Source organism: Vitis riparia, chromosome 18, assembly GCF_004353265.1.
Source record: "Vitis riparia cultivar Riparia Gloire de Montpellier isolate 1030 chromosome 18, EGFV_Vit.rip_1.0, whole genome shotgun sequence".
Lineage (NCBI taxonomy): Eukaryota > Viridiplantae > Streptophyta > Magnoliopsida > Vitales > Vitaceae > Vitis > Vitis riparia.
Genome location: NC_048448.1, coordinates 26,953,875 through 26,969,742, shown reverse-complemented (window position 1 = coordinate 26,969,742; position 15,868 = coordinate 26,953,875). Strand labels below are relative to the sequence as shown.

At 33.7% G+C, this 15,868-nt stretch overlaps 1 protein-coding gene and 1 pseudogene across 1 annotated transcript; one reads left to right on the top strand and one right to left on the bottom strand.

The window, feature by feature from the left end:
* LOC117905596 lies at nucleotides 1–1,108 on the bottom strand (annotated as a pseudogene).
* A 6,441-nt stretch (nucleotides 1,109–7,549) lies between these two features.
* LOC117905983 (laccase-14-like) lies at nucleotides 7,550–10,468 on the top strand. The gene is made up of 6 exons (XM_034818895.1): nucleotides 7,550–7,706; nucleotides 7,944–8,095; nucleotides 8,356–8,600; nucleotides 8,693–8,821; nucleotides 9,123–10,073; nucleotides 10,208–10,468. The coding sequence occupies exons 1-6, from the start codon at nucleotides 7,605–7,607 to the stop codon at nucleotides 10,336–10,338; spliced, it is 1,710 nt and encodes a 569-aa protein (XP_034674786.1). The 5' UTR covers nucleotides 7,550–7,604; the 3' UTR covers nucleotides 10,339–10,468.
* The last annotated feature ends 5,400 nt before the right edge of the window (nucleotides 10,469–15,868 follow it).

The following is a 15,868-nucleotide window of genomic DNA, read 5'->3' as shown; positions in this document are numbered from 1 at the left end:
TCAAACAGCCGCGGCGTCCCTTACCTTCCTTTGTATTGCAGGCTGTGTGTACAGCTGTGGAGGGCGAGGAGGTCGTTTCTCCTTCTCTAAGTTAGAGGCTTGGGACTGTTGCTCCGACTGGAACATAGAAGATTGACTTTGACGTGCATCCTTGTTTAAAAGTATGCTTCTGATTATCCTTCCACTACCTTCACGTCTCTGATTCTGCTTGGGAGCATTTGCACCAAGTATATTCTTTACTGGAGATGTTACATTCTGCTGCTGTAAATGATGAGAAATTTCTCTCTCTTTTCCTTTCAGGAGGAGGACTTTCTTCTTCCCAGCATCAACAGCTCCAGAAACTCCACTTTCCTCTTTCAATGCTTCAGCTCCACCTCCAGCATCTAGATTAACAGACTTATCAGACAGCAGCTGGTCATCTCGCTTTGGAACCAGAATGAACGTTGACTTGTCTTTTGCACTTGTGTTCTTTGCAGCATCCCGTAAAACATACATTGTGGTGGAGAGTCTTCTCTTTTCAGAACCCCGTTTTGATGAGCCCAGAATTGGATTTCCAGATGATGACCCACTGGCTCTTCTGCTTAGTTTTCCATTAGATAACGATGGGATACACCCTTGGCAGCTCCTTTCTGACGGACAAAATCCATTAGAGGCATAACTATAGGAGTGTCCTTCACAGCACCAGCTCGTTCTGCTTCTCTTCTCTCCAATTGTATTTCTGCACTGGGAAGATTCTCAAAAGGCTTCGCAAGAGGTTCAAGGAACTCCAGGTACTCAGGATCTTTAAATATTGTCCCTTCACGGCCATCCTTTTTAGGCCAATGTTTTGGAATGCGTTGTGAAGGAGCATACTCAACAAAAACATGCCCATCAAAGAACTCAGCAAACTCAATAACGTCCTCCGGCCTCTTGAAGTCAAGGTAGGCTCTAGAATAGGACTGTCGCTGCTGGCTGTTTTTCCCGGGACGAAACTTGACCAAGGTGTAGCGCCCCTTGAAGACGGTATCGATTTGTTCCAAAAATGCGGCCTCCGAAATCATCGGCGGCAAGTGCCGGACCATGACCTTGGTTCGATCCAACGGACCCTTCATGTGCGAAATTCCCAACCCAGAACCCCTATCAGAATTGACCAAAACCAGGCGACACTTCGCAGATTCGATACCCCAAACAGTAGAAAGAACTCCCAGAAATCACATCTCTTTAGGCATCGATCAAGGTGGGTTCGGTGCCCCACCTTCGAATTCGATCCACAATCGACATGCATGCGGAAGCTAGACAGAGAAAATCAAACCAACGTAGAGAGAGAACAAAAGGGCCTTTGCGTTTCACTTATACGGTGGTGTGGTGTTGAGACTTGGAGAGTTGAGAGAGCCTCTTTCTCTCTCCATTCTTATGCCGGTTGTCTACCCTTTTCCCTGTTCTTATGTCTTTATTTATGTGGCAGCCCACTCCTTCTATGGCTGCATGAGGATCCCCAAAATTCCACTTAGTACAGCCAGCCTGTAGAGATCTTTTTATGGGAAGTGGGGATCTTCTATGGCAGCCTCTCCCTCATTGAATATTCTGCTTCCATTTTGAATGCATGTGGATATGGGAAGTGCATTACTTGGAGATTTCCTCAAGGATGCAGCCCGTGTCTTGTTTGGTAAGTGATCAAATCCTAATGCAAAAGTAAAAAAAATAATAAGGGGCGTAGAAATCATGCAATAGTAATTAAAAAATAAAATTAGGAATAAAATTGGAAATTGCACAATCACATGCATACATAGGAGAATCAAAATATTAATTCATGCAAATTTAAATAAATAAACAAAAATATGAATACAAGTACCAAACGCATGCAATCAAAAGAAACGAAATGCCAATCTAATGCAATTGATAATAATGAAAATCAAAACATCAAACTCACATGATTAAGTATCAAAAGACCATCTCATGCAATCAAAAGTAAAAAATAGGCCAATACTCACTGAAACCTAAAGAACCAAGCAATCAAGAAATCAAACCTAAACAAGTGTCCAAGTGACCTATTATGAAAAAAGTGCCCAAGTGACCTAGGGTGAATGTGTGCAAGCTAGAAGGTGTCTAGGATGTTTAGGACAATGTCTAAATAACCTAAAGTGATTAGGATATTGTCTAAGTGACCTAAACATGCCTAAGTGTGCTATCCTAAAAGTACACCTAAAAGCTATTCTAAAAAGAAAGGAAAAACTTAAATCTAAATTAGGGCTGCTAAGAGTCACAATGAGGTTAGATAAATCCCTCAACTAAAGTCTCAAAGGTGACTTAGAAAAGATAAGCTACATGAGTAGTAATGGGCCACCAAAGAATTGTTGTAAAGTACTGAACAAACACCTAATAATACATATGCTAGGAGGACAAAATAGAGGGTCTACAAACTGCATTCTTTCTTTGGTTTAAGACCCCTAAGAAAGTTAAATCTAAGTGATTGCAACATATTGGAAGGAGCAATTCCCAATTACTTTAGTTCTTTGTGCTCATTGGAACATTTAGATCTGAGCAGAAACAATTTTGTTACTCTACCTGCAAGCCTCAATCAACTTTCACAGCTCAAAGGCTTTAGGTTGGGTTATTACAAGAAGCTTCAATTATTACCAGAACTTCCATGAAGTCTAGAAGAAATAGATGCCCATGATTGCACAGTTATGGAAAACAGTTTGTGTCCATCAAGTGTCTACAGATCCAAGGGATGTGGGGGCCTCCGATTCACATTTTCTAATTGCTTCGGACTGTCTGAGAATGAAAGCAGCAACTTTGTGGCAGCTACATTAAGGGAAATGCAAAGTCTGGCAAATAAATTACCAAGATTTCAATTCCCAATCCAGGTTTCTCTCCTCTCTCTCTTGATCATATTGTAAAAGTAAATCAATTAAATCCTATGGAATAATTCTTATACTCCTTTGAGCACTACTCCTACATTATTTCCATATAACTTGACATTGATTTTCATGACCCAGATGGTGCTATATACTCCACATATTGAATCCAGTACTTTTGTTCCTGGAAGTTGAATTCCTGAGTGGTTCAGCCAACAGAGTATAGGCTCCACAGTAATGGTACATCTGCCTCCAAATTGGTGTAATACTAGGTTGATGGGATTGGCTGTGTGCGCTATTTTTGTAGTTAAGGGTGCTGTCCATGATTGCCCTGGTAATATATTTTGTCATTGAATTTGACTCTAAGGTAAAACTGGTCACCTTTTTGCTCCCATCAATCCAGAACACCAGAATTCTTCGGATGAAGGGCACAGATTCATTAAATCAGATCACATGTGGCTTGGGTATCAACCAATTTCTCGAATTGGGATTGGCCACGCCAATTGGCTAAATAAACCGAGTCAAATTCAGGCTTCATTCCAAGTCTATGGCCCATCTTATGGGGTGAAGAAGTGTAGGGTTCATCTACTATATCAACAAGATGAGAAAGAAGACAATCAACCATAATTTTAGTGCAGCACTACCGATGAGAATTCAAGTTTCTTCACTATTAAAGATTACGGTGAGCTTACACCTCTTCTTTTTACAATACTGATGTCATGAAGCAAGCCACTTCTACATTGAGAGGATGCATCAGCACAAGATGCTCAAACTTGAAAGGTAGAGAGGATGAAACTATCATATTGTTATTGTCTTACTGGTTTCTCTTTTACAGGGTTTTCTTCTGCATTTGATGCTTTTGGGGGTTAGAACTCGTAAGAATCTAGCTGAGAATTTAGTCACATATTGCGTAGCAGTTGATTCCCAAATCGAACCATTTTATTTTAGCCTATATTTTGTTTTTATGCTTTTTGTTCTTCATATGTTTTATAGGTTTTTCCTTTTAATAGTATTCATGACTGCTCGAGCAATATTCTGTTCAAGGTTGTTAGCTAGCTTGGTAGAGCTAAGGAGAGCATCCCGAAGGTTCTCTTCTATCTGTGCTTAGCCTTCACTTAATTTTGTCCATGGATGTGACTAATGTTTTAAGATTTGATTAACTAAAAATGACCTGCAGGTTGGCAATTCTGTGAAAATGTCTTTTGAGTAGTTATAATATTTATCATTTTTAGTTCATATAAGTGCTCCATTCAATCCAATCCCAGTTGTTAAAGACCCTTTCAACAACTCATGGAGAAGATTAAGATCAAAGCCTCTCCAAGGAACCCTTAGGGTGAGCCAATGCTCTTATTTTTCTTAAGAAATGCTCTGAGAGGTTTTCATGATCTTTAAATTGGAGGTCTCCGTGGATGAAAGGCTAGTTGGTTGATTTGAAAGGATATTTACTCTTCAATTTGTCTAAGGTGGTGTTTGTTTTTTTACTTAATTCTAAATAAAACCTTAATGCTTAATAGTGTTAAATATTAGGTTGTTTGTTTTTGTAGTATTTTATTTCTATTAAGTATTAAAAAGTAAAGAAAAACCAATATGTTATTTTTTTTTATTTAGAAAAAGCTACATATTTTGGCTTTTTCTATTTAGTAAAAAGTTTATAATAAGTCATGAAAAAGTAGAAAAACAAACAACCTAAATTCTGAAAATAAATTGCTTTTAGTAAAAAAACCAAAAAAAAAAACACCACCTAAGCCTAGCTGCGTTGGCTGAAAGTGCAAATTTTGTAATTTGAGTTTTCCTCATTAAAAGTTAGTTGATCTAGTCTAGGTAACATCTAGAGGGGGTGAATAGGTGTTTGAACGTCTTAGGCTCAAAAAATAATTATTTTTGAAGCCGGAGTAGAAAAAAAAAAGAAAAAAAGAAAAAAGGAAAAACAAAAAGCACCAAAATCTTATTATTTTTTAATACGAAATACAACAGGATTTATAGGTTGACTCCAAGATTAAAAAAATCCTTAAAACTGAGGAAACTAGAATCCTTATTCCAACAACCTGGTGGATATTCAATCCTTATTTGAATAAATAACTCCTAACCTGATAAGATTTTAAAACAAATAAATTAACTTCTAATCTTTGACTTATTCAAATCAACAAATATTTGAATAATTCAAATTTCAAACTTCAAACTTTCCAACAATTTTAAATTAATCTGTTTGACTTAGGAAAGCTTAAAAATATTCAATACAAGAACGCAAGATTTTTTACATGGAAAACCATCCACACAACATGTGGATGTAAAATCCATGGGGTTAGAGACATCCAATTATAGATATCCAATTACAAATCCATTGTTTGAAAGTATAGTACACAGTTTTATCTAGTGGAAACTATCCCTAAGTCTTACTCCCTATCACCTCTACTATACTTCACATTTGTAGTACAATACCACTTGTGCTTCTCGTGAATCTTACTTTAGCGTTTGTGGAGATGCAAATCTCTTTCTTAACCTAGTAAAAGCAAAGGCAATCATCTTTCAGAGTTTTGGGAACAAGATGGCAAATTAGGTTTTTTGAAACATCAACATCAAAAAGAGAAAATCCACTTTAGGCAAGGTATTTATTAGGCCAAGATCCTGGTGGATCAGATTTAGAATTTTCCCAAAATAAAGCTTTTAAAATTTGAAAAATCAAAGCTTTGAAATTCTAGAGAATTCTATCACACTTGAGTGCTCTAAGGAGTGCTTAAGCGCTCTCTGTAGCATTAGAGCACTCAAGGAGTTCTTTAAAACTGTTTTAAAAAAACATTTAACTTAGTTTAAGAACTTGATGTTTGTGCCAACCTTAACTAACTCTAATTTGTCTTTCCAGACCTTTCGATACTTACCTTTGCTATTCTAGTTGATCACACGACAACTTCGAGTTTTCAAAAGAGAGCGAGACATAATCTAAAAAAGCCCTAAGTCAAAATGAATGAAACAAAATTATCAATCTTAAACTATATAACTTAATGTACCAACACTCACAAATAAGAAACCTTGGGGTTCATTTAGGAAGTGGATTTCTATCAAGCATGTTGGGTTTGCTTCAAAAATGACTCATTATGAGATAAGAACCATACCAAAATGCTTCAAAGTATAACAAACACTATGGTGCCAATCACAATATGATGGAATAAGAAAATATATGACTAGTGAAGTGATTATTTATTTAAGAAAATTTTAAGGTTAGGTTGTTAGGATATCCTAACATTATAAATTAACTATGCCCACCTTGTTATAGTTGAAATATTAAAAAATGTCCTTTTTAAAATTTTTTGATTTATTATATAAAATATGAAAGAAAAATATAATTAAAATTAGTTAAAAAGTTATATATATATATTGAATTTTTATATAGAATAGAAAAAAAAATAAATGAAATGAATTAAAAAAAACATATAAATTTTTTTCATTTTTTTCTTGACCTCATAGATTCTTTTGCCATTCTTAAACATACATGCATCTTTGATGATGGAAGTACAAAAACAATTTATTTCATGCATGAACCATAATGTAGAGATAACTTCCCCAACTTTTTAGGTGAGATTACAACTATAGAGGTCCTTATTCATTTTACAACACATAATCAAATCCACTGGATAAAGAAGAATAACATAAATAAAATGAAGATAGTGAAATTAATGATCATCTTATATAATATTTGTTGAGATGTTTATTTGGTATTATTCATAAAAAAACGTATGTTAAAGGCATTATTATACAAATATTATTTGATCTAGTTAAAATTTATTCATCATTTTTTTTGTTTATAAATAATTTAAAAATATATAAATCTTTCCATAATTTATTTATTTATTTAATCAAGATATGCATATCATTCGAACAAATAAATTATAGATTGCATTTGTTTTGAAAAATAAGCTTTTTAAAATATAAAAATCTATAATTATTTATTATTATTACTATTAAATTGATTTTTGTTGAGAAAAAAAAAATACTACAAGGGGTTGTTAGTATCCTATTTTCAACTTTTTACAAAATATATTTTTGTGTTTTTTAAGGAAAATTCTGAAATGCCAGATTAGTTTATCATCTTGTCTTTTATAATCTCAATTCTCAAGTTTAAAACAAAAATGGAAACAACTTTGTCCCATTAAGATGAAAACAATGATCATGACTAATTGTATTAAGTAACAATACAAAAACAACTTTGCCGCCAACCACCGAAGTCATCAGTTTTAAAATAATTCTTAAAAGCATTTGTCAATGAAAAACAGCTTTCATGACTAATCTTGATAAGGGTACTCATACGGGAGGTCAAAGTTTTAAAAGTATTCTACATATATTTAATTAATTAACATTTGTTGAAATAATCAATAAAAGACTTGTGAAAGAATATTTTAAATTTATTCTGAAATAACGTTTAGGTAACGTGTAAGAAATATCATAATTAATTATTTTGAAGTGGTCCTGCTCATGTAAGAAATATCATAATTAATTATTTTGAAGTGGTCCTGCTCATGTAAGAAATATCATAATTAATTATTTTGAAGTGGTCCTGCTCATTGAAGTCGTCCTGAAAGAACATTGAAAACCAATACACATTCAAATCACTTCCTCTTATATTGACACGTGGAGAGGAAGTATTGTATCCCGAGAGAATTACCATGCCTATATAATGAATCACATGTGAAAGAAATACATCAAAAGTAGTAAGAGAATTGAAGGAGTTGTGTTTAGGACAAGAGAAGAGAAGAGGCTTTTATTCCAAGGAAAATGTGGCTGATCATGAAGGTTTTCCTCCTGCAAATTTTAGGGTTTCTAGTTTTTGGTGGTGGCATCCATTGCCAAGCTTCAACCCGTCGGCTTACTTTTGTGGTAAATACTATATATGATTCTGGCCTTAATGCCACCTTCTAATCACGATATTTAGGGAGTAGTATGGCTCTCATTTCATACCGTATGAACCTATTACCTTGGTGTCATTGAGTTGTTCATGCATGCTATCAATTTCTAATTGGTTATACACTTACATGAATGGATCGATGCAACTATACATGCATGTAATATTTCTTTTGGGATGAGGTTGCATGGTTAACTTTTAATTGGTTGCAGGTGAGGGAAGCTTCATATACAAGGCTTTGTAGCGCCAAGAACATCTTAACAGTAAATGGAAAATTTCCGGGACCAACCATATATGCTAGGAAAGGAGAGACGATCATTGTCGACGTTTATAACAAGGGAAACGAAAACATCACCATTCACTGGTAGGTCCTATGCGTGTCTCAGAGAAAGAGTAGTGGCAGCATGCCTGCATGGCATGCATTCTTTTATTTCTAAGATGGGGCTCTAAATATATTACTTTGAAAATAAAGTCAAATTTAAAATAATACTTTAGGGTTATTTGCTTCAGTTTCATTGAAATACAGTTGATGCTTCTTGTTACTATGATAATATGTTGTTGCATGCCATTTTTTGTTACTTTGAAAATTAGTACTAGTTTTAACATATAGTTATGGTTTCGCAGGCATGGGGTGACCATGCCTAGATATCCATGGACAGATGGTCCCGAGTATATCACACAATGCCCAATTCAGCCAGGGTCAAAGTTTACCCAGAAGATCATCCTTTCCACTGAAGAAGGCACTCTATGGTGGCATGCTCACAGTGACTGGACCCGAGCCACTGTTCATGGAGCTATAATCATCTATCCCAAGAATGGAACCAAGTATCCTTTTCACAAACCTTATGCAGAAGTCCCCATCATATTAGGTATAAGTGTTGTTATTTTTAAAGGTTAATTTACATATTATGAATTAACTAACAAAGCAAAATCTAAAATTACTGGAGTTGTTGACATGCAGGAGAATGGTGGAAGAGTGATGTGAATACAGTTCGAGATGAAGGGCTTGCAACCGGAGGCGACCCCGACCCCTCTGATGCTTTATTGATAAATGGACAACCCGGTGATCTATATCCATGCTCAAAATCAAGTACAAAGATTAACTTTCCATTTTAAAATTGTACATGATTTCATTTTCTTATATGTTAACCATATTACTTTTTCTTATTAACATCAACATATTTAAAGCTTAATGCTAAGAAAGAGGAATATAGCTATGAGGATGATAGAGCCATGATTTAACACATCTAGTCCAAATATAATTTTGAACTATGGAGCCAAATTTACACCCTTAATCAATCCATCACTTCATAATTGGTGGATCCTCATGGAAACTTTTTCTTTTTCTTTTGGCTAGTCATAAGTATACAACTTTCCCTTTCTAATTGCAGGCACATTCAAGCTAACGGTGGATCATGGAAAGACATATCTACTTCGCATAATCAATGCTGCCTTGCACGAGGCTCTTTTCTTCGCCATTGACAAGCATAAAATGACAGTGGTTGGAACAGATGGTAGCTACACAAAACCATTGACACGAGATTATATCACAATATTTCCTGGCCAAACCTACGATGTCTTACTAGAAGCTAACCAACGCCCAGATCAATATTACATGGCGGCTATAACTTATTCTGTTGCCCCTAAATATCAAAACTTTTATGATAACACAACCACCACAGCTATTGTACAGTACAAGGGATACTACACTCCATCTTCACCTCCCTCCTTGCCTTATCTTCCTGCATACAATGACACAAATGCATCGGTTCAGGTCATGGCCGGCCTCCGAAGCTTAGCAGATGCGGAACATCCTTGCAATGTCCCATTGAGCACGAGCACTAACCTGTTTTACACTCTTTCTATGAACTCGTACCCATGCGTCAATGATTCATGTGCAGGGCCCAATGGGACGCGGTTCTCCTCAAGTATAAACAACATAACCTTCGATTTGCCTACAATTGACATATTGGAAGCTTACTATTTTAACATCAGTGGTGTATATGGAAATAACTTTCCTAGCTTTCCACCACTGGTGTTCGATTTTACATATGATTATCTTCCATTAACCTATCAGTTACCGAGTAGCGGAACAGAAGTAAGGGTGCTCGAGTATAACTCCACAGTGGAGATTATTTTTCAAGGGACAGCTGTGCTTGCAGAGACACACCACCCCATGCATCTCCATGGATATAGTTTCTATGTTGTTGGATGGGGATTTGGGAATTTCGATGGAAATAGGGACCCTTTACGCTATAATCTGGTGGATCCTCCTCTTCAGAATACCATTTCTGTTCCTTCGAAAGGTTGGGTTGCAATCAGATTCGAGGCATCCAATCCTGGTATGTTGCAAGCATTCATGTCCTCTATTAAAGAAAAAAACCCTTGAAACTGCCAACCTGCATACCAATGAAATAATTTTTCTTAATATTACAATTAAGTTAGGTGTAATGTTGATATATTTTCTCTATTGCAGGAGTATGGTTCATGCACTGCCATGTAGAACGCCATCTGACTTGGGGCATGGAAACTGCGTTCATAGTGAAAAATGGTAAACACCCAGAAGCTCAAATACTACCTCCTCCATCCGACATGCCACCTTGTTGAAGCTGCAAAGAAATAACATGCCAAAGATTTCACTGAATATTTGTAGTATTTAGCTTTCGTAATTTATTTTTTGTTTGACTAAGTTAGTATTCCTCTTCAATTAAGATAAAAAGAATAATGTTAAGTAGCAGAGTATTGTGTTTGGGATTGTTAATGTCAATTTCTTGGATTGTTAAAGTCTATAAAGATGTTGTGTTCCTGTTTCAACCTTAATTAATTTCAATATGAACAACTCATTAAATAGACCAATACAATGTTAAGAAGCCTCCGAATGCCATGTCCACAATAGATATATCTTTATCTATTGTGTTGACAACCCATTTCATTCAACATGATAAAATATCATGTTGTATTAGAAAAGTTTGAAATTGGATAGTTGACATTTTTTAATTATCCATATTTTATTCCAATTCCGTGGAAGGTTAGGTACCATATCAATAATAAAAAAATTATAAATGATATAGTTTAGAGTAATTGATTTATTCTAATATTTTAAAATTAGAGTATGATCTAAATGGATACTTATGAAAAAGATGATCAAATGGTTTGTTTAATTTTTTACTTTTACATCTGAAAATATTTTGCAAATAAGATAATATTTATGAAGTCTTATACAATTGAGATAAAATCAGTTCTTTTTTTATTTACTTATTTTAAATTAGAATAAGTGTTTTTTCCTAAAGTTAAAATAATTGGCATATAGTTTATATTTTTATAAAATATTACAAGATCTACACCAAGATAAAGGAAAAGGAAAAAAAAATGTCCATTTCCATTGCATGAGTACAAATTGAGTCTAACCCCTCACCGAAAGAACTCCAAATCTGTTTTTTTAGTGATTTCATTACTTTTCAACTCTCATTTTTTATTTTTTATTTTTTTATTTTATATTAAAGTAAACCCTTTCCTCCTTTCTTAAATTCAAATAACTAGTAAAAACAAATCAATGGCTTTTGTAAATTAAAACGTAGGAGTTGATCATTTGAATTTATGGTTTAGAGAAAAGACACTTACAATTAACTAAGCTGCTGCAATTGACCGAACCCTCCAAGTCCAAGTCAATATGTTAAGTTGGCAGGAAAGTTGTCATGAGTGGTGTGCTAAAAAAGATTAAATAATTAAACTTTCATTTTGTTCCAGCTGACATTTCAATGCTACTAAATTAAGAAATAAATTAATAAATTATTCATTGACCATTGTCTCATTTTCTTCGATCCTTAGCAGTGCATGACAATGTCAGAAGCGAAAAAATGTGGAGCTTATAAACACTCAAAAATAATTGTAAAGAATTAAATCCCAAAAAATAAATAACAATAAATGAAATTTCATGAATTAAAAATAAATTATTTGTGATTAAAATATTTTTTATTTGTAATATTTTTATCCATAAAAAAATATTTTGACATTATAAATGATTTTTAAAAGAATCATTTAGTATTTAAATCTAAATTAAAAAAAAAAGTTCAGAAATTATTTTTAAGTGATTTTTGGATTTTTAAAAATGATTTTCAAATATATTTAAATTTTATTTGGATTGACTTTTAAGAGTTAAAAAAGGTTTCACACAGAAGTCATAAAAATGTTATTTCTTATAAGAATTCTATAATTCTATTTTTGTTTACACAAGAAGTTCTTTTGTGTTTAATAAAACTTTTACAACATCTTAAAAATTATTACTTTAATTTTGATTTTAATTTTCACTTAAAGCAAAAAAAATATGAAGCTATCCTGAATTTGACCTTACCATCTACCTAATTGATTTTTATAAGAGTGTCTTTTTTTAATATTTAGTAGGGCTTTTATTTATTTATTTTTAAATCATTCTCAAATGAAATTTATAAAAAAGAAAGAAAAAGTTTGCTCCCATATTAGAAAGAAATACTATTTTTAAACGTGAATTGAAGTGATTATAGAACTTTGTTACATATCTCCTAATTTCTTACAACTCCAATCTTCAATATTCGTTCTTTATCTAAAATCTAATATAAGGAATGGTTGTCCACTTATAATAGAGGACATGAAATATAATTTTCTTTTAGGTAACATCAAATTCAATGCATTAATATCATCAACATAGATAGGATTAAAAAAAAAGAAGAGAAGAAGAAACTAATCTATATATATATATATATAAATTCCTCTAGCAAACCCAATTATTAAACCTAAATAATAATATTTTTAATATTTAAACTATATTCATATTTAATATTTGGTTTTAATTTTACCTTTTTACTTGATTTTATTATTAAGTCCCTATTTTAGGTTTAATATGTTTTTTTTAAAAAATATTTTTCTCTTAATTTTTATATATTTATATTAAATGTTGGAAGATGTATTTCTATATAATTGGATACCAATTTTTTTTTCTTTTTTTTCTTTTTTTGTGCATAATTGCCATATATTCCCGACCCTATGATTGCCCTATAGTTGACACATCATCTAATAAGAGAGCTTAACATGTTCTAGCCATTTTCATGCTAAATAGGGGTCCACATGTTGCTGCCCATGCCCAAAAAGTCAAGCAAAAGTTGACTTCTAGCCTTGACTAGCTGCCACCAGTTGTCCAATCTTGTCCCAAGGTTCATTCATCTTCCTAATCTTATGAATTGGTGCGAAGATAACTCTATATAAAGGGAGGAATGCTGATTGAAGAAGGGAGTAAAAATATGATGTAAAATAGAGTAGTGGATGTAGAAATGCAGGAAGAAAGAGGAAGAATATACAATCTTACTGTAATTCTTAATTTTTATTTAAAAAAGTTGTGTTTAGTTTTCAAAAAATGTAAGGGAAAGGAAAAAAAAAATTGTGGAAAGTTATCTGCCTTAGTTTGTGTGACATGAAAAATAAGATAGAAAAAAAATATAAAGGAAAATACTAAAGAAAATGTTGTAATATTTTCCCTACTATTTTCCTTAAAAATTAGTGAGGAAAATAAGAGAGAATGAAAAGATGGAGGAAATTTTATCAAGCTCACATTATCTTCTTCATCAAGTCTCCAATTCACCTAACTTCCTCTTCACCAGCGGCTATGGCTTCCCACCACCATCAACCCTTTCAATGGCCACCACCATTACTCCGACCACCTTCCAGTGCCTCCAAAAACCAACCCTCTTATGGTACACAAGTTCCCATAGATGAATTGCATTCTTCAAATCTAGTCAATGTGTTCGACTCCATGTCTCCATATCAGGTATGGATTGAATTCTTCTCTCTTAACCTTACACCTTGATGTTTTGCAGATGTATGTCTTCTCTCAATGAACCTTATTATTATTATTATTTTCATTTTTGGAAATCTAAACACTTGAATTTTGTAGATAGGGAAAATTTGATGCTACTCTTTGTAATTGGATTTGAGTGTTTCTCTTGTGTTTGCATTTTTTTTTTTTATTCTTGTGCTTCCATTTGATTTTAAATACAAGAATTTTAATTTTTCATTTCATACTACAAGACTTAATAGCAACAATGAGGACAACATGTTTGAGGAATTACCTATAAGAGAATTTAACACACCAATGAAGTTATTGCTATAACCAAATAAAAATTAACTTAGAAAGCCAAATAAAAAAAAAATGTAGAACAACTATAATAATAGTGTTGTGGATTGGGTATGAGAAAATTATAGAAGAGGGAGCATTCTTGATGTAGTAGATTTGCAATTGAATGAGATTTTCAACAAGGAGCAAGATGTCCCTTCTATGTAGCCTTTTATCTTACCTTATTAGGATTTGTCTTGTTATAGCTTTTGATGTTAGCCTGGGTAGTGAAAACTTCACAAACTAAAACTATCAACTTGTCTTCTACCACTAGATAGTTTCTTTCTTAATAGAAATGTAGTAAGTATTATTAACAAATACAACTTGGTTTTGGTGGTACAGTTTTTCCTTAATACTTTATTATCATGATAGAACTTGGTAAATGTCTCTAAAATCAATTCTATGATGTTTTCAAATTCCCTCTTAAAAAATTTAAACAACTTATCCAACTTTAGAAGTCTTCTTACTTAAGTAATGCACAATAGATTACATATGTTCAAAAGACTATTCTCATTTGTAGTAGCCCTCTAGACTATTCTCTTTAGAAGTCTTCTTACTTGAATTACTCTATTTTGGTAGTATAGTGAAACTAGAGATCAAACTACTTTATGTATTTGGCTTATGGAAGATTCAACCTAGATCACTTACCAAAAGTGGACTAGCAAACAAACCCAAGTAGTAGTGGAGTGGGATAAATATAATTGCTTGGATTTTGGAGTGTTGTGGAGAATCTTGGGACTTTGTGAGTGAAACTATGCTCATCCAAAGCCAACTTAGCTGGGCTACAATTTGGTGTTGGAAGCTTGGAACCTAACTTGTATGGCTTTATTACAAATTAAAAGTTGCTTATGGCATAAGCATAATCTAAAACTTAAAATCCTTGTACTTTGAGACTTAATAATGATGATAATATAATTTCAAGTCACAAGCACCCAATATGTCAATAATACTACTCATTGACTTACTCCCAACAAGAAAATAACCTACAGGTATGCTCCTACACATTATTTAAAGTATGAGTCAGATTACCGAGATGGTTCAGCCTGAGTCTGCTTCACCGTTTGATCTATTCGGGGTGTCTGCTATCGAGGTTGCCAAGGAGACCCAGACAGTTCTTGCTTCAGAGCTTATGGAGGATGTTACAGTTGGTGATGATGAGTTTGAGGACACTTTTGTCTTTGTTGAGGGAGCGTCCGACTTTATGGAGCCACCTCTTTCATTTGACATTTTATTAGGATTCATTTCCTGCTCTGACAATGTTTATCATTCCTTATCCATGGATTTGAGTATTTTCGAGTATTTTCATGTCTCTTGTGATAGTATTTATATATCTGCACCCTACTCACTCACTCCACAGATACTTAATATAGATGATGAGATCACGTAGCCTGATTCAGATACAGACTCTTCTGATCACGACTCAGATCCCATAGATGAGAGAGTTTTCACCTACTATAGGGGATGTTGAGACTATTGATTTTGGCACAGAGGCTCAGCCTAGAGAGCTGAAGATTGGTTCACCCCTGTCTATAGACGAGAAGGATAGACTTATTCATTTACTTAGGTCATACTTGGATGTTTTTGCCTAGTTTTATGAGGACATGTCGGGTCTAGATCCCTCTATAGTCCAGCACCATCTGCCTATCTTGCCACATGTCAGACCAGTTAAGCAAAAATTGAGACGATTACACCCACGTTGGAGTCTACAGGTGAAAGAAGAGATTCAAAAATAGCTCAGTGTTGGGTTTATATCAATGGTTGAGTATCTAGAATGGTTGGCTAATGTCGTCCCAGTTCCTAAAAAGGATGGCAAGGTTAGAGCTTGTGTCAATTTCAGAGAACTTAATAAAGTTAGCCCTAAGGATGATTTTCCTCTCCCACACATTGATCTGTTAGTTGATAACATTGCAGGCTATTCGATGTTGTCCTTCATGGATGGATTTTTAGGGTATAATCAGATTTTGATGGCTCTAGAGGATATGAAGAAGACAACCT